Source organism: Aulostomus chinensis, chromosome 9 (assembly GCF_037954235.1).
Source record: "Aulostomus chinensis isolate RoL2024-O1b breed Wild chromosome 9, RoL_Achi_v1.0, whole genome shotgun sequence".
NCBI lineage: Eukaryota > Metazoa > Chordata > Actinopteri > Syngnathiformes > Aulostomidae > Aulostomus > Aulostomus chinensis.
The window spans coordinates 17687015-17706437 of record NC_141328.1 but is presented as its reverse complement, the minus strand read 5'-3'; the positions used below and the strand labels follow the sequence as shown (position 1 = coordinate 17706437).

Genomic DNA, 19423 nt, shown 5'->3' with positions numbered 1-19423 from the left:
GACGGAATGATAAAACTTTCTGTATAGCTTGGGTGACATACACAATAGGGGTGCCATGATCTCGACTCTGAACTAGGAACTGATAGAAATGGCATTTCAGTTTTCAGCCATCGAAATCATTGTGTGCGTGTGCGTGTGTGTGTGTTGGGGGGGGGTCAATCTTTTTTGTTTTTTTCTCTTCCTGCATATTTTTGTTTCTCCGCCGTGGCATCCATTCAGGAGGTGTCTGGAAAAAATTTAAAAAAACAAAACAAAGCCCAGAACGAGACTCTGTGAAACCGCCACAAGTAGCAGCTACAGCCAAACCGCCGTGGCCACCGCGGGGGGGGGGGGTGGGGTGGGGGGTCGCATCAGGTCTGTGTTTCCCAGAAGCAGCTGTACCGATCATTATTTTCAATGTGTTTGCAAAATTGATATAAAAAGATTATCAATAAAAGTGATGTTCTTTGATCTTGTGGTACAGCATATTTGTCTGCTGATTACTTTTATTTATTTCGTTCTATTTATCTTTTTCTGTCCTTCATACTGCTTATTTACATATTTACTTAGGTTCTTAACTTGATTATCCACTTTGCTGCTGTAACACTGCAAATTTCTCAGTCTTGGGACCCACGAAGGATTATCTTGTCTTCTGTAATTGGTCTCGTCTCATCTCATCTCATCTTAATTTGTCTTATCCTGTCTCATGTTGTCTTGTTTTATATTCCATTATCTAATCTTATCATATATTAAGCCAAGATCAAACCTGAATGGTGAAAATACAGTTCAATTGAGGATTGGGAGAATCATGACAACCTTAGAACATATCAACGTCTGCGTCGCTGCATTTTTATGAGCGTATGAAATCAAGCGTCTGTTGCAAAGCTTCCTTTTTTTTGGGGGGGGGGGGTTAAAATAATTGAGACTGTTATGGCTACAGAGTGAAGTGCTGGTGTTTGGGAGGATGAAAACTGAAGGAAGAGGATTGATTCTGAGCTTTAAATAAACACCCTCTCCTCTCCTCCAGCTGAGACCACTAGACACATCGCTGACCCCCACATCACTCAGGCTCCCACCACAGTCAGTGTGTGTGTGTGTGTGTGTGTGTGTGTGTGTGTGTATGTGTGTGTGTGTTTTGCTGGCTAGTCCAGACAGAACAGTAATGTTGGTCATTGTAAATTATTACCTCCCTACTCTTTTAATTTTTTTGTCACTGGCTTGGGGAATATAATTTGTTGCTTGTGCCGACAATAATTGGCAGCATTACCTCCTGAGAGTGACTCATCGTCCTCTTAGTGTATAGATGAGAGCATCAGTGGCTGTGCACACACAAAGGGTCATATTTAAGAGATGATGTGCTTCTCACACACAGTCTGATCATCTCTTTTATTAAAGCCCAGTCGCTGTGCGGTCCATCCATCCCTGTAAGCCATTGCAGCAACACTATTCACTGAAATCTCAGCAATGCCGTCACCGCGCTGGCTTTAGTAATACGGTGTTGAATTTAATTGTACTGTTCGTATTTGTATGAGGGCCTGTCTACTGACAGACATGGCAAACTAGCTTGACTGTAGAGGTGTTTTATACCTGGAATTAGTCAGAATCCTTTAAATTAGATAAGTAGATAAATATTAATCATACTGTTCTTATATGCATTTTTGACTAATTGCGTCAGAAAAGGGGGATAGAAACACCAAAATTCAGGAAAAGAAATCCTCTGATTTGCAAAAAAAAACGTTTTTACGCTTTACGCGTCTCACTGATTTCTCAATAACACTTGACAACATGGCCGGTAACAACAACAGGAACATGATGAGGAGACTAAAGTGTCCCTCCATCTCATCCTCGAGATGTATATGCATAATAATATGTACGTTGCCGGGGCAACTACTTGTGTCGTGTCCGAGATCTAACCTCTACTTCTTCTACATTTTGTTACAGCCATGTCAGGGTACATTATCTATACCGCCATCTTCTGACAAAATTATCATCGTTTTGCTGCTTCAGCCACCTGATGGAAACACACCTAGTTTGCATTTCTTCTTTTTAGCAAACTCTCAAAAGATTTACCTCACACTGAGATGTAACCAGGCTACTAAGATACTATCAGTGATACTTCAGCCAGTTTATCTACTGACAGTACATGTGCAGTATTACTCGCATGTTATCTGGGTTTTCCATTTTCTTTAAATGCATAGTTGATCTGTTGCAGACTGAATGTCTTCTGAATCAGACATCCAGGCATTTAGCTGCTCAACAACTGTACCGTTACTTCTCTGCTCAAGCAACACGATCAGCCTCCCCTCCTGTCATTATCTTGTGAATCAAATTTACTTTCCAAACATGAGGAAGATCTTTGAACAATTTTTCACTCCTTCTGTGCGCAGAACTTATTTTTACCCTCATTCCTGTTTATTGTTTTCTTGATGCCGAACAGTGTTGAGCTGCATTCAGAAATGAATGAAAACAGGAAAAAAAAAAAAGCAAAACCTGCCTCTCAAAGACTGTCAAGCTCTTTGTTGACGATGTGTCCCGAGAGACTCGGTGGCAGCAGAACTACATTTAAACACCTAGCTGCTTTCTGCCAGGTGCGATAACTGCTCTCTGGTGAGAAGTCATTGGCTTGCACTTCTGGGACTGTATGGGAACCAACATGAAAATTCAGACGTTCAGATGGATCGGTTAATTTGTTCTAACCCACTGTCAAGATAAGCTGTTTATCTGAGTCAGGCTATCTAGTGGCAGGTGGAGCAGAGCAGCCGTCCCTTCACTTTCCAGCAATGTCCAGACACAATTTAACGCTTCTTTTATGAAGGTAAAGAGGCAGTGAACAACATTAACCCCTCCTTGTCAGTCGGTGTCTCACTCACTCTTGCTGCACTAATTTATTCTACTGGTTGCCAGGGTGAGTTGGAATAGCTGTTTTAAAACAAACTATTCATGTGGTTTTTCTTGTTTGGATAATTCTTCTGACGTTGCCACACACACTATCAACCAACCTTTTAGAGGCTAAAGGTGCCAACTTGTCTACTTGATATTGTTGGTTAGCAAACGTTAGCTTGCATGTCCAGCAGAAAAGTGGACTTTTCAGTGTGGTTTTTCAGACCATCTTATTCATGAAAAACACCCTTCACCCTTACTCCTTTAATGGTCCAGTAGTATTTTAAACAGTCAATGGAATTAACCCTTGCTTTTCTCAGCTAGTTCTCCACTTAATATCACACTTGGCAGTTCCTGAGCTACTGGGGTCTGTGTGGACACGAAGATAACACATCAATGTGTTTATGCCATTGGCGCAGAGATCCTTCCTGGTCTGTTATCCAACCCACTGGAATCTCTTTAGGCTTGTACAGAAGAAGGAGCCCTATTAGCCAAGCAACATGCTAACAGAATGTTGGACAGGCTAACCTACAAAATAACCAACAGAATGCATGGCAGAATTTAATGTCATGTAACAGACAACTGATATCAATCCATCCTTTTCTCTTGCTTTTAACAGCGGTCCACACAGTGGTCTAGTGTCAAATGTTCACATATATTTCCAGTTTTCAATTCCTTTGTGGAACATTTCTGGGGGAAACCCTGTGAATCGATTCATTTGCACCCTGCTTGACATGTTGGCCACTCGACAAGATCAATTTGAGTCCTGTTGGTGTGACCATTAAGACCCCCGAACCACACCTATAACTGCACCAGGAATGAGATGACTGGTTTCACCCCATAAGAACTGTTTTTTTTGGGCATCGACTTCGTCTCCCAGTTGATCGTGCATTCAGATTGCCAGAACAAGAGGGTCAACATTCATCTGTTACTTCCATGTAGGTACTTACCTGTGGAGGAAAGCACGACACACCTTAACAGGATAAGCAGTAGAAAATGGATGGATGGATTTTAATCAGGATTTTTTTGGGACGTCGTCTCATGACAGTGTGTGAGGGTTGGAACCAGTTCGACTGTTACATTGAGTACGCAGCCTCTGGAGGTAGTTTATGATCGTGTGCTGAAAACCCTGCAGCTGATGCATATAACAGCGTTTCATCTTTTTTTTGTTTTTTTGTTTTACTCAGGCAGAAACATTGCTCTAGTCTGGGGTGTTGGAGGCTGTTGTGTGATCTGAAGAAGCTCAGCAACATGGCTGCGGGGGTGGCACAGTGGCTCCACTGCTGCTGAATTAGCTCAACATCTATTCAAGTGGATTACGGTGGCCTTTTGTACAGACGTTCGCTGTTCACTCAGGCTGGATTGAAGTAACTTTTATGATCCGTTAACTTACATCTAGCACATCAACAGTCGATTCACATCAGGACTTTGTTAAATGACCATCAGCTTCACTGGCCAAAATTACATTTTTTAGGTCTGATTGTCAGAGCACTCTGTGTGCGTGTGTGTGTGCGTGTGCGTGTGTGTGTGTGTGTGTGTTTGTTTACCTTCATTATTCCTCTTAAGCTGTATTTGTTTCGTTTTTTTTTTAGAAATACAAAAAAATTTCTGCTCATTCAATTCCCAAGTCAAGCGCTGGATGTCTGTGTGGCTTGAAGGAAAGATCATTCAGTATGAGTGAGAAGCTGCTACACAATCCCTGAGATGTTTCACAACCATATTTACAGTATATATATATATATATATATATATATATATATATATATATATATATATATATAGACAAAAAGTAAAAGGTCCAGGTGTAGGCTGGCCAAAACCCTGTTGGCTATAAAAAGTACACGTGTATACATGTGGGTGTGGGTGGGTGTTTGTATGTTCTCTCATGATCTTTCGACTGTATCTGATATGTGAAGCTTTTGTTTGTAAAATATGGCACATAATCGTTTGTCCTCTGAACTCCGGCAGGTATCTGGATCAAACCCAGCCGAACGTCAAGGATGCGGGAGAAGAGGGCAGACTTCGTGGCGGGATGCTTGGGAGGACGCATCATTGCAGCCGGTGGTTTAGGTCAGCACCTTTGAAACCCCTCCAACACCACCACCCCCTCTGACCCTGTATTTCGTAGTACTCTCAGTCAAACAGTTCTGTACTTGGTGCCTTGAGGCAAAGACATGAGCAGCATTTTTCATCTGTTGATGGCTTCAATATACTTTACCCTAAAGTATTTTATAGCCGTACCACATTCAGATGCTGTGATAATCATTATATAAAACCTTAAACCCTTTTATCTCTTTATCCTCGTGTTTTATGGGTCGACGTGTCCAATAATTCAGACAGACCAGAGGGAAGATGGTACTGTTGCTGTCGTGAGCTGTTGTTGCTATGGAATATTTGCACTCAAGTCACAATTTAAAAAGTATGCAGCTTCCACGAGTAGAGGGAGAAGGAGCTTAAATCTAATCCTGGAGATTATAAACTGACTACATCACCCTGGGAAATACAGTTTCACAATGTACATGAACCCTGTACAGAGAGAAATAACAAGGCTTCACAGCAAGAGCCAGAAATACTCAAAAAGAAATAAATAATCCAAGAATGAAGTCTTTCATTACAAAATCAATCTGATTCGCTAAGGAAGAAGCTGACAGTCTGACCATCATACAGTAAAAGTGCCGTTGTTTTCGGGGCAACACTTCATCATCATCCTCTGCTCAGCTCAGAGAAGCTAACATTACACCTCAACAGCATTAAAATATAATGGGACATTTAACCAATAAGTCCTCAGACTTGTGTTGTAAACTGGGAAGCAGGACAGAGGAAAATCTCCAGGCAAGAAAGAGTTAACCATTAAGGTTCTGGAATATTTTTGGAAGAAAATAAGAAACAAGTTTTTCCCTCAGCAGAAAATCTTAGAATCAGTGCAGTTAGATAAATGACGTGGTGGTTTGAAATGATTGACAGGATCAAATCAGAATAATGGAACATGAACTCCAAACTAAGCGTGTGTGAGTGATTGTGGTCTCACCAGGCTGAGCAGAGGCTTGGCTTCGTCCAAGCCCTGCAGCTGCAACTCCCACAGGCTTCACACAGGGAGAAAACACACACCGTTATTCTCTGCTTCATTACAGGAAGGTGTGTGTGTGTGTGTGTGTGTGTGTGTGTGGTAACTCACCTCTCTCTCTGCAACTCTTTACCCTTCTGGACGATGGACTCCAGCAGGTCCTCTGTGGTCAGGTGACTTGGGAGCTCCCTCAGCAGAGCGATCTAACAGCGTCATCATCCTGAAGCAAGTCGAGACACAGCTGACATGAGGTTTTAAAATAGCTCGGATAGATTAATGGAAGCTTTTACCTGAAGCCCCAAACTGGGCATGTGCAAGCAGTTCTGCAGGGTACGCATGTAGGTTTTTGTTCCTAACAAGACCTGAGGAGGAAATGACATCACAAGACACATTCGTTTCCTCTGGACATGTCCACATCAACACGTCTCAAACATTAACACATGAACTTTATTATTTAATGTTTGTTCATTTGTTCATGTATTTGCTCTGACAAGGAAAATATGTGACATCAGTAAAAATGCATGCAACTCTTAATTTTCAGTAAAATAAAATTATTATCAAGTCAAATGTGACACATTTCTTCATGTGGCACACAGTAAAACACATCCATCCATCCATCCATCCATCCATCTTCTTCCGCTCATCCTTTTAAGCGTCACAGGGGGGCTGGAGCCTATCCCAGCAGCTACAGGTGAGAGGCAGGGTTCACCCTGGACAGGTCACCAGTCCATCACAGGACCAACACATAGAGACAGACAACCATTCACACTCACAGTCACACCTACGGTCAATTTAGAGTATCAATCAGCCTCGTCCCCTCTTGATGTCTTTGGACTGTGGGAGGAAGCTGGAGTACCAGAGAGAACCCACGCAGGAACAGGGAGAACATGCAGACTCACACAGAAAGATCCTGTACTGGAGCCGGGACTCAAACCCAGAACCTTCTTGCTGTGAGGGGACAGTGCTGACCACTGCACCACCATTATTCTCAAAAATGTCTCTCTTTACAAGTTAGCCGTAGCTGCGTTAACAAGTTAGCCGTAGCTGTGTTAACAAGCTAACTTCAACCATTAACGTCAACAAACCCATTTCCCTTTTGACTTTCAAGGACAAGAACTTCCTTGTAGATAATCCAGTCAAGACTCATGCTGGATTTAAATTAATTTCAGGGACTTTTTCAAAGATAAACAAGTATTTTGGTCTGATTACATATTGATGGTTCTGTCAGTAACACCAGTGTCAAGATGCAAACACATGGTTTCAACACTGGAATATGAATAACATTGAATGTACATGAAAAAGCTCCATTTGAGGCTAGAAGTCCCTGTTTTGTCTGTAACGCTTAACATTTTCCTTTTCTCTCGGTATCAACTGTAACAGTTTGAAAACTCTAGTTTGATTAACAGTATCGAAACCGGCCAAGATTTCGCCATCGCTGTGACAATCATTGGAGGAACCTGATTGAAGCAGCTGAACTATCCATCTATTATCACTCTTATGTATTAATAATAAATAAAAAGCAAACTAAAACACTAAACTGAAGCAAAAACAAAAACATTGTGCATCTTCAGGCACAAAACTGATTTATGTATGAGTGGGTTGGCATATGTCAAATATTTTCTCCTTTCTTTACTGTTTCATTGTTCTAGTTATAGAAATATTTCCTGATTATTTTAGAGGTATTCTTTCATCCGATAAAAAAAGAGTCAGATGGTCCGGGGGTTTGTTTACATGTTTGTTCTACTTTTTTTTCTACTTTTTTCCTTTTTTTATTGTCCTGCCAGTGCTTCAGGCATTAAGTGCTGCTGACCTCACAGGCATCGTCTCACACACACACACACACACACACACACACACACACACACACACACACACACACACACACTAAACATTCATATTCATACACACACACACACACACACACACACCTTCATCACTGAATGCACTGGCCAGGTAACAATCCCACACATAGCACACCACATACACACAGCACACCACACTGCACACACACACACGCACACACACACACACACAACCACACTCTCAAGTTAATTTTCCATTAACTTTTCATTTTCTCCTTGAGTGAGCTGCATTTGTCAAAGTAAATAAAGTGTGGAGAGGGAGAGGGAGCAGTGATTCAAATCAATCGCAGGACCCTGATGACATGCTTATAGACATGCGTGATATTGACACTCTCTTCTGTGTGCATCAGGTCTATTACTCACTTGAACCCCAAAGGTACAGAGAGCAGCTTGTGGTCAGGTATAAAGGCCACAGTACATCTACTGCGTAAAGGTGCCATGTGTGATAATAAGTGTATAACTTGTTTAGGCAGAGATTTCTTGCCTTTAAGGGCTTCAACGCTTAATGTATTTCTTACATGTTCTTGCAATATTCAAGGACATAGGTGGTTTAGAGGGTGGCTGCAGCGCCACCTCTGGAGACTGGGGGAAATAGCTGCAGGGGCACACAACAGCTAAAACAGATTCAGGGCATGGCTGAGGGAGCACAAAGAGATGTAACACAAGCAGGCTGTTTCTTTTTAGGAGTCTTAAAAACTTGCTTCAAAAAAACAAACAAAAAAGGAGCAGGTTTTGTTACAGCCGGTTTGTGAGGAGATGTTCACTGACTGCCTGACAGATTGTTCACTGATCAAATAGGCGCAATGACTTGTGAAACTCAGTATCAGTGGTGTGTGAGGGTGCAGGGACAGTAACCAACTAAAGGGCAGCAGGGATGGGTGATGGAACCGATAGCTGCATAGGGTCAGCAGCACATGAATGGCAGGAGAAACACTGGAACACCCAGGAAAACAAAACGCGCACACACAGGACCAGAGAAAGACCATTGTTGCCGTGACAGGTTTGAGCAGACAGGCTGAGGGCTAGCTGGCTAGCAGATTTTGATCCAGGCTTGAGACCAGAGGAGTGGGTATATAATGAGTCCAGTCTATCGATATTCCCTTTGTTGTGCTGATTAACTTGAATGGGAGATGAAGCCTTTAAGTTTGTTCTTTTTTCAGAGCTGTTTCTTTCAATACTCAGCGTGTTGTTAGAAATCACCTCTAAAAGTTCATCCGCAGCGTCCATAGTGGTCCGCCCCTGACGTCTGGAGACCCAACTGTAGTAGAGACAGCCAGGATGGAAATGAAAACAAACGATGTGACTACAACAAAGTGGAGCGAACTTGAATGACAACAAACAGACTGGTGGATGAATAACAATACAGGGAGCACGTCACTGCGTCACAAGCTTACAACGACTTACACAGCAAATCATAGCACAACCGCACCTCATCACAGGGAGACGGCGGGAGAACACAGGGGAACCACAGGATTGGTCACGGTCCAGGGATTCCCATAACAGCTGTTCAATGTATATGAAGATTTCTGATGCATCAGCTCCACAGTTACAATATGATGAGGTTACACACACACACACACACTCACTCACTGTGCGTGAGGGAAACGTTGTGGCTTGTCATGGATCCGGTAATGACTAGAATCTGCAAAAAACAGACGTCTCGGTTATTGAAAATCGGCAAACACGATAGGAACTGACGGGAGAACAGTCACATTTCAGATCTTTACTCAGTAAGTTAGACTTTTTTCAGCAAGATGCGGTCTTCCGTTACAAAGGCGAGCCAAAAAAAACCCAACGTTTACTCACAACCACAAAATGAAACCTAGATGGAACCACTTGAAGGGGAGGTGTCAGTGTTTCACAGTAGCTTGATGAGAATTGTGTAACTTCTGTTCAAATATTATAGGTGACTGTTCAGCCGAGAACGAAATTTCAGTGTAGCCCGTAACTAAAAATGTCAGTGTCATGTATGATATGTGGGGGCTTACTTTGAATGAGGAGTTTTGAAACTCCTATCATTTTATTCTATATCTGAACTGTGCTTTTAATGGGCAGCCATGCCATTCAACAGGTGGCCAGTCGAAGCCTGCTTTTGTCAACCAATGCCAACAAATTTAAGTCTAGCAGAAATATTGCTATACTATCAACCACTGACACACTGCCTTTGCCTTGCGCCTAGGAAAATACAACAGAAATGGTCATGAGCCCACTGAACAAGGTTCATCCTGAGACGTTAATTCATGTTTGAAGCAAAGTCCAAGGCGTTCTTTACTGTTGTTCGAGCCTCATTTGAGAAAAGGAGAAAGAAAAGTAGAGGAGGGAGATAAACTGCTAGTTTAAAACAAAAATGGTGACAGAAAGCAACCGTGGTGATTCCTCCGCACACTTGACTCTGCTAACAGCCACCTTGATGAATAAAGCAACGTAGATATTCATGTTTCTCAGCAGTAGAGAAATTAAAAGTTAGTTTTGCAGCCAGACTCAATGTACTTAAAAATGTAGTTATTCTATAATTCAAGCTTTTCTTTTTTTCACCAATGATCTACCTGCCACTACATGTGAACTCTATGAAAATATATATATTAAAAAAATACTTCAAATAAGCCATCAAAATGAAGTGAGACTGATTAAATACTTCAAAATGTAATCATACACACCCTCGGTTGATTGAGTGGCACTCAATAATTGATCAGAATACAGAACACATGAAAATATCATATTTCTTTTATGTATCCAAGTTTGGGAAGCTGTACTGTAGGCTATTTGATTTAGTGTGTTTGTGCGACAAATAATTTAATCATGAAATGATGTGGCTGCGGCATAATTGCATATTGAGTTGCTCCTCTCTCTCTCTCTCTCTCTCTCTCTCTCTGACAAGTTGAATTATAATCTACATGCAGATATCAAGAGGTCTGGCACGTTTGTCAGGAGCTGGTGACAGTGCTTGCCAAAAATAAACACGAGAACACGAAGAAAAGATGGACGTATAAAGAGTGTGTGGGTGGACTTGGAGAAAAATAGACTTCCTTTACAGTAACACACACAATACAGTACATGTAGACGCAAAACTGACAAACGTGCATCCCTCCTCTTAAACGAGCAGCCCCTTTTTTAACATTTTATTATGGTATATTTGCAAAGTATTTTTCAAATCTGTGCTAATCACACGAGCTAGCTTGCATCAACAGAATACCATTTTAAATGGCAATAGTTGTTTTGGAAAGTTGTTCTTATTAATTCTGGCATATTTTGTGCGTACTTCCTGCAGTTATGGTTGTAAAGGTGTTTTATGTTCTGTTAACCTATTGTATATGAGCGCCGTATGCTAATGCTGCTAGCATGACTAAGAGGCCCCCTAAAATAAGTCCTTCTGCCAAACATAAATAATAAAATATATATTTAAGTGATATGTGTATTTTATCTCTCACGTACTCACAAATAATTGTCTTGAACTCCCTCCTGTAGCACTTTTTTAAATTCCAGAATGCAGAGAGAGCCAGCCACGTTATTTAGCTTGAAGCTAGAGGTGACTGTCAGCGCATTATCCAGTATAATCCCCATTTTCTTTGTGTAGCTGTGTGATCGGTTATTCACAAAACCTTCGATTTGAGGTCTAAACAAACAATAACAATCCGTTTCATGGTAGTGCTGAGCACAACCAACTGGAACGTTCAGTTGAACCAACGCTGATCTGTAAATGTTCTAATATGTTTTTAGCTCAAATCAAAGTGTTTGTGGATTCCTAAACGCCAAACTGGATAAAGAAGATGTGGATTATTCAGGATGATTGGCTTGAAAGTGAGTACATGGGCATTTAAGGGCAATTTTGCTATTGTTTTGTTGCTGTTGCCTTTGTTAGCCATCAGTTGTAATTAGCTTCAAGCTAAGTATATGTTGCTGGTTCTTTCTGCATTGTAGACAAAAAAGGATACAGAAGGGGAAAAGAACATCTTTTTAGCCTATGATGCCTATTTGTGTGTACTTAAAAGGGGGTATACTGTTTAGCTGTAAAATTAGATTGTTTGTGAATTTGTCACCTTGTTGGACAGTTTCACAAAATACTCAGAACATCAAGAGTTACTTCAGTGCCTGACAGATTGTTCAATGATCTGATGATTCCTGATACGAAGCCACAGCAGTGGTCAGTCAGCCTCCCTTACCTGTTTATATAGTGCGGGACCTCTAGACAAAGAAATGGCCTCTGAGGAAGATAACCTAATAGAAATAAGTTGAGGGTGATATCAGAAAATGATGGACATGCAGGAAAAAAAATGAAAGAGAAAAGGAGGAGCAGAAGATAACAAGAGGGAAGAGAAGCAGGAGAGGAGCAGCTAGATAATTGACATGACATCTGTGGGCCTCGAATCAAAGCAATGACAGGAAGCCTTTGAGCACCAGGAGCAGCTCTGTGTGTGTGTGTGTGTGTGTGTGTGTGTGTGTGTGTGTGTGCGCGCGCATGCATGCATGCGTGTGTGTGTGTGTGTGTGTGTGCTTTCATTAAAAATGATAAAGCAGCCGGGGCCTGAGCCGGCCCAGATTGCTTTGAAAAGGCCGAGTCGGCGCTGTCACTTGTTCTTTCAACAAAATGATGATAATATTCTTCCTAAGACAGACAGATGTGTATACACACACGCACACACACACACACACACATGCACACACACACGCACACACACACACACACACGCACACACGCACCATCCAAACACCAGTCTATATCATTTGGGGACATGCTGTGATGTGTGTCTCCATGGAAACAGTAACAACTCGGTGCCAGCTCATGTATAATGACAGTGAGTGTTGCACCTGAGGTGAAGGGGGCGGGGGGGGGGGGGGGGCAAAGAAGAAGCATCCCTGGTAACATGTCAGAGATAAAATGAAAATGAAAGCCTCTAGTTTTGATTTTGTTGCTGCTTGCAAGGGAGTTGTTGTCAGCCTCTCCTGCAGCTAACAATCAACCCACTAATACACATTTATTACTTCAACATTCACGTGTAAATTAATGTGTTGCTACTTTGCATTGATAAATTACGTGTCACCAGTAATTCAATGCACAGGTAGATAGCTGTCAGCTTTCATGAAGCAGTTCGCTGCTCTTAACTGCTATGGAGGTTTCAAAATAAAAGCCTTTTTTAAAACTGGACACCCACTTAGTTTAGTAAGAGCACTAAAGCAAGACAAAGAGTTAAGAGTGGAGAAGGTCAGAGTTTGAATATTATACTCATAAGAACTTCAGATTAGCAAATGAATGCAAACAGATTTTGCAGATGAATCCTTTTTTTTATTAATAATGATTAATTTTTTTAAGATTTGTCATGTTTTTAGCAGTGATAACTTGAAAAGAAAATGTAACAAAAAGTACCTCACACAGTAAAATGTTGAAGTCTCCACTTGCACACAAAACTGTTACTAAGTGTCTGCTCAAAGATGCAATCATTCATGAGAGTACACAACAAAATTCATAAACTGAGGAAGTGCATTCATAAGTCAGTCAGTCGATTTCCAAACTCATCAATTTGCAATGAGGAAACACCAGAGGCTGACAAATGGATGGATGAATAAAAGATTCCAAACAGTAGATAGAAATCAGTGAAATGAAAAGAACTCTAGATTAAATAATGAAGTGCTAAAAGAGAGAAGATGTATCGGGTTGATTAAAACCAGAATTACGGTTCAGCAGATTTGAAAGAGAACATTCCAGAACACAAGGGTATAAAAAAATAGTATCGACCACAACATGTAAAAAAGCGAATTAAGTCCAAATGGAAAACAAACTGACTAAAAGTATTGAGTTTTCTTTAAAATCTTTCCTTACGTTGACTGAACTTTAGGGCCATCAGTGTTTTTAATGCTATACTGCAGGGGGCGCTGTTACTGTTACTTAGCAAAAGAAGCTAGCAGATGGTTGCTAACTTTGTACGTTATTTGGTGACAGATATAAGAGGCTTCAGGGATCTGGTTTAAGGCCCTCAGAGCAAGCAGCTTTGCATCATATCCCACACATTCAGATCAGTTCACAGATTCATAATCTGGGCTATTCAAGAGTTAGCGTTAGCTTTTAAATTCATTGTAGATGTGTTGTGGGTGTAACATGAATGTAGCATCAGAGTGTCCTGCGCCTCCTCGGGCTGCTATGTAGGTGGCAGACCCAGCAAGTTGGAAAAAAAATGTTTTCCCGATGAAGAAACAGTTTGTGTCTCATTGGTCTGTCCAAAAATATTTGAGAAGTTCGATATGTTCTGTTTCCCCCTGATAGTTTCCTCTGTACTCAAGGTTCCTCTGACCTGTCGAGTTTATGACTGCAGTTTTTAGATTTACTGGTTAAATGTACCTCAGTGTTACTGAGGGTGCAGCAGAAATCCAGCGAAGATCCCTGAGGTGAAGCAGCAGGGAAGTGCACAATAATAATCCTTGGCATTTTTGCATGTTTTCGCTCCTGCGCAGTCGTGTGTTGGTGCAGTTTACTGTTGAAATGCTGCAGCCTTTAAATAGCAGCAACTGGAGACTTAGGACCCATTTTGTGTGGGTCAAAGGCACAAACACTTTGCATCGCCTCAAAATATTAACGCACCCACAAATCGCCTGACCACAACTTCTTCCAAACGCCCACTGGCCCACAAGCAGGTGGAATTGAGCAACATCGGTCAACGGCAAGAAAACGGCCTGCGCTGCGCCGTGCGTCTGGCACAAGATAGACCGGGTAGCGTACACGGTGGTTATTAGCCTTTTAGCTTAGCAGCGAGAGTGAAAACAGAGTGGTCCGCACAGAAAGAGACGGAAAAGGAATTTAAGGGCTTTTCAGGGTCAGGTAATAATTCTCTGGAACCACAAACACCTGTATCTCTTTCACACGCACAATAGCTGTGAGATAAAGATAGTTTACATTTTTACAATGTGAATCCTGTGGTAACCTAACACCTTTTCACTTTCCAATTCTGAGCCCTTCTCCAGTTTACCACACACTGCGCTGTAACAACCTTCCCCTCAGCTGAATACAAAAACTCATTTTGATGATTGCATTTGTATTGTGAAATTATTTCCACTCGATAGCAGCGGGAGAGTCATGGGGCCTCCTCATCACGTCGTTGTAAGAGTAAATGGATCGGATGAAGAGTGTCAATCTTTTCTCTGCGTTTAATCAAGCTTAAACTGCCCTGGCGGTGATGTGTGTGTCACTTAAAGTGCAAATATCACCTTTAGAGAAGAAACCGCAGTCATGAGAGTTGTGATAATCTGAGGAAATGTCAGATTCATAAAAAAGTTGCGTGTGTGTGTGTGTGTGTGGGGGGGGGGGGGGGTACCTGAAGGATTTTCATATCATGTTCAATTTTGTAGCTAAATGAGGGATACTTGATGAATTTTGGAAAAGAACCCTCAGCTGCCACACTGTGAACGTTCATTGCAGCTAAGTTAACTAGCTCTTAAACACACACACACACACACACACACACACACACACACATGAAGAGCATTTCGGTCCTGTAAATTCAGAGGAATTTCCAACAACAGGAATCATTCAATACCGATTAAAGCCATTAAGTTGCTGGAAATATTTGATTTTTAGGGTTATCATTATGTGCCTCCACAAAAATCTCTTAAGCACTGAACTCGTCTGTTTCCAGTCTGGTGTTTGATTGTAAAGTATTTCTATCTATTTTGCAGGTAACGAACCGTCGCCATTAGGCACAGTTGAGAGCTACAACCCGGTGAAGCGGCGCTGGGAGTACGTGGCCCCCCTGCCCACTGCACGCTGCTCCTCTGCGCTCTTGCAGACACCCAACATGCTCTTCGTTATTGGCGGAGTCGCCCAGGGACCCAGTAATGCAGTGGAAGCACTCTGCTTGCAGGAAACGGTGTGACACACACACAGAGGCAAACCCAGAAATAAAATTTGGACCGGTTTTTATATTTTATTCACGTATGTGTGGAAAAATGGCTTGATGGTATCATCCACACTTAGATACTTTTCCACTTTTATGTCAGACTGATGGATTCCTCTTCTATGCTCAGATGTGAACAACACTTATCACATTCAACAGGCTGATTTTTTTTCTGAAAAAAATGGAAGCTACGGTGACTGAGCTGGGTGAGTATCAGATTCAGAACAGTCAAGATTACAGTGACTGGCGAGGACAGAAACTGACAGCTTCTCATCTCTGGGGAAATCAGAGGAGGACAACAAATGAGCAAAAAACAGATACACACAGTGTCTAAAGAAGCAACACGCCTTTGAACTGTTGAACATTTTTCAGAATAAAAGCAGGGTACTTTTCTGGATATTACAGGAACATAGGGCCATATCTATATCTCTTTTAAAGCAGCAGTGGCGTATCCCTCCGCTGCTGCGACAGCAAACTCTAATGCTTTTCTACATCCTTAGAAACTACACTTAGTCGGGTTTTAGAGACATTCTTGGTCTGGGACAACTGTTATGGTTCTTCAGCTTTTGTTACAGGGTTGTACATGTGTGAAAGTTAGCACTGCTAGCAACCACAGTCACAATATCAGTGGCCCTTAACATGCCTTCACACCGCAAGCAACACAAAACATCTGCTAGTCAGACGTCCACCTAATTTTTTTAAGATGCTGGGTCATGTTGACCACAGTCACTGTGTTTCCTTTACTTCTAGTTGCAGAAGACTGTGGTTGGCACCTCGCTCTCCTACGCATCAATCCACTGCTAGACGTGCAGCCATCAGTCGCCGAGCTGAGATGATCCCTCACACCGTAGCACAGGGGTGTGAAGGCAGAGTCGCTCAAACCTGCTGCACTCGCGCATGAAACAGATCAGTCATGATTCAAATGGTGTGTTTTACCTCAGCTTCACATCAGCCAGATGACGGAGGGCAATACTGTGAGGTGATGATACCTGGGCAACATTCTGAGGCAGCTTTGTTCGACTTTAGCATGTGGCCAGAAAGGAATTGTGTCCACCATGAATTTTGATTTAATGATTAAAGTTACATTATCTCAAGGATTCCTGGTAAAGGTAAAAATTTGCCAACTGTACTTGCTGTGTAGGCCATCGGTGGGTAGCCCCCCGGGCCCCCAGCAGGCCTCTCCCCCTCTGATTCCTGAGCGCAGGCTGACCAGCTGGTGGTCCACCTCATGTTCCTTGGGTTCTATCAGACCAGGAAATATGGAAACTGCACCGGTAGCTTCAGCTGTGTATCGAAATTGTATAGGAACTGAAAAAATGTCGAGCAGTGCATCTTTAATTGGAACAAAGGAACCTGGGAACATAAGACTCTGGGAACATAGAGCCCTGGGAATGTAGGTGCTCGCCCAACCAGTTGCTAACGTGAGCTCACCAGCCCTCTTCATAAGATCGTTTTGGGGCTCTCACCTCCCCATATCTTTAGCCCCCAAATTGTTCCATTGTTCAGTCCTGCAGTGCATTACTGTTCTCTGACTCTAAATATAGACGTCAGTGCAGCGCTCAGGGCTGAGGTGAGGCTTTGTGTGCATCAGCTGGAGAACTGCAGAGCAGAATGATCAATGGCAGTCACCCGCTACCTGTGGATGCTAAATGGGAGGGTGCAGAGGAAACTGCTGAGGACCAACCTGCTGTAGTCTAGCAGTTCTCCTTCCTGCATCAGTGGCTAAAAAAAACCAATCTGTTTCTCCCCCTTCAGAATCAGTGTGCTGTAGCAGAAGTGTGGCTGGGCTGGATGGTGGTGTAGCAGCAATATAATGGTCTCCAGCCGAAATTAAAGTTAGAAAATACAGCATACATTTTCTAAAATATTCAACCCATAACAAAGAAAAGTTATTGCACTTTTACATCAACAACACCACAATCATTTCTTTGCTTTTAATGAAATTCTGATTCATTTTGATGAAGGTCATTAAAGGTATACAAGTAACTAACAAGCCTCATTGGGAAAAGTGGAAAACTAAAAGCCAGATTGAACGAATCCTGTGTGAGGCTCATTACATACATGGAGGGAGAGAGAGGATGAGCTGTTGGAAGGGCACCCGGAGGTGCTTCTGGTCTCAAACTTTTTTTAAGGTACACAAACACACTCAAGTAGGATGGCTTCAATGCCTTGCTTGTTGTGAGAGAGCATGAGATGTCGTTGGAGCTCTGGGGAAATGCCAGTTGACAGTTTGTTATTTTGGCTGCTGCATTGTGTGGACCTAATTGAGTGTGTTAGGGACGGGTCATGCACGTGTCATACACACACACACACACGCGTGCCCGTGCAAAGCCAAGACCTAACCTGCACGCCTGAGCTCACTGACATAAAAGAGAAGAGCCCTAAAAAGAAAATAGCTAGCTGCATGAATATGTGTGTGTGTGTGTGTGTGTGTGTGTGTGTGTGTGTGTGTGTGTGTGTGTGTGTGTGTGTGTGTGTGTGTGTGTTGCATTTCTCATGTGTGTATTCAGATGTGGGTTGGATATTGTTCTTCTAACATGTCACACAGGAAAAACATTTTCAAAAACATGGCAATTTAATAATTGGAGTTTTTGTAACTGGCGACACCATAATGCAGTAATGTGTGTTATGTGGTGTCACAAGGGACTTACGTGCTACGGCTAAAACAGCAGCAGGGCAGCAGAAACACACCACTGGTATATTTTGACCTGCAGAGTTGTTAATGTTGAGAATTTAGCTTTTCCAAATTTAGCATTTTCCTATTAACCCTGCGACACACACGCTCTCGCTTGTTTGTGACCAGATGCGTTGTTGTGCTGACTTTATGTGGCTGTAGGTAAACAGGATTATTAGTGGGATATACATTGTCCTTAGCAACATAAAAAGTGTAGTTGAAATATTGTCATTTAAAGAATAAGAGCGAAAAACAGGAAAATAGAGGAACACGCATGTCGATGTAGCCAGTGTTACTTATCGATCTCAAGAAACTTGGGTCTTTGCTGCTAGGAGAGTCCAGCAAGCGTTATCATATTTTCTAAGTCAAAGTTTGATTTTATTTATTCCTGTCATTCTTCACCATATGTTAATGAGCTCTAAAGAGGACATTTGCCAGCCTTTACCTGATGGGATCCTGTTCCTGAGGGACAAGAGTTGCCTCGCCTGACTGGCACCACAGTTCTGTGTTGATTTCTAATGGCTGAAAAGTCCAGACCTAAGTAATGCCATTTTTCAAGTGAATATAAGATGAACTAGCTGCAGACAATATGGCAGCCCTTTGCAAGTTATTTTTAACAATTATTATTATTGTTGTTGTTGTATATGTACTGTATATATACAATATGTGTGTATATACTGTATGTATCCATAGAGAGATACAGATATATATTTAAACGGTTCATTGCAGCTATGTTAACTAGCATTCCGTCATCCAGCAGAGGTTATGTATTTAATTTATTTAAATGATTTATATTTCCAGTGGCACTGTGGTGCAGTGGTCAGCACTGTTGCCTCACATCAAGAAGGTTCTGGGTTCGAGTCCCAGCTCAGCCCAGGATCTTTCTGTGTGAGTCTTCATGTTCTCCCTGTTCCTGTGTGGGTTCTCTCTGGTACTCCAGCTTCCTCCGACAGTCCAAAGACATCAAGAGGGGACGAGGCTGATTGATACTCTGAATTGACCGTAGGTGTGGATGGATGGATTTATATTTCCCCCAAAATTTGGTGTAATCCCTCAAATATCAGCCATAAAGTGAACAATGAAC

At 42.0% G+C, this 19423-nt stretch overlaps 1 protein-coding gene across 3 annotated transcripts in view; it reads left to right on the top strand.

Annotated features, from left to right (window-relative positions):
- Positions 1-19171, top strand: part of klhdc8b (kelch domain containing 8B) — a 161214-nt gene extending 142043 nt beyond the window's left edge. For 2 of the 3 annotated variants that reach the window (XM_086214044.1, XM_086214045.1), the window contains 2 exons: positions 4828-4929; positions 15448-19171. In XM_086214044.1, coding sequence (XP_086070170.1) covers positions 4828-4929; positions 15448-15644 — 299 coding nt within the window. In that variant the 3' untranslated portion in view covers positions 15645-19171. Of the gene's footprint in view, positions 1-4827; positions 4930-6081; positions 6549-15447 lie in introns of those variants that run through there. The other variant, XM_086214046.1, reaches the window with a different exon arrangement.
- Positions 19172-19423: the final 252 nt, after the last annotated feature.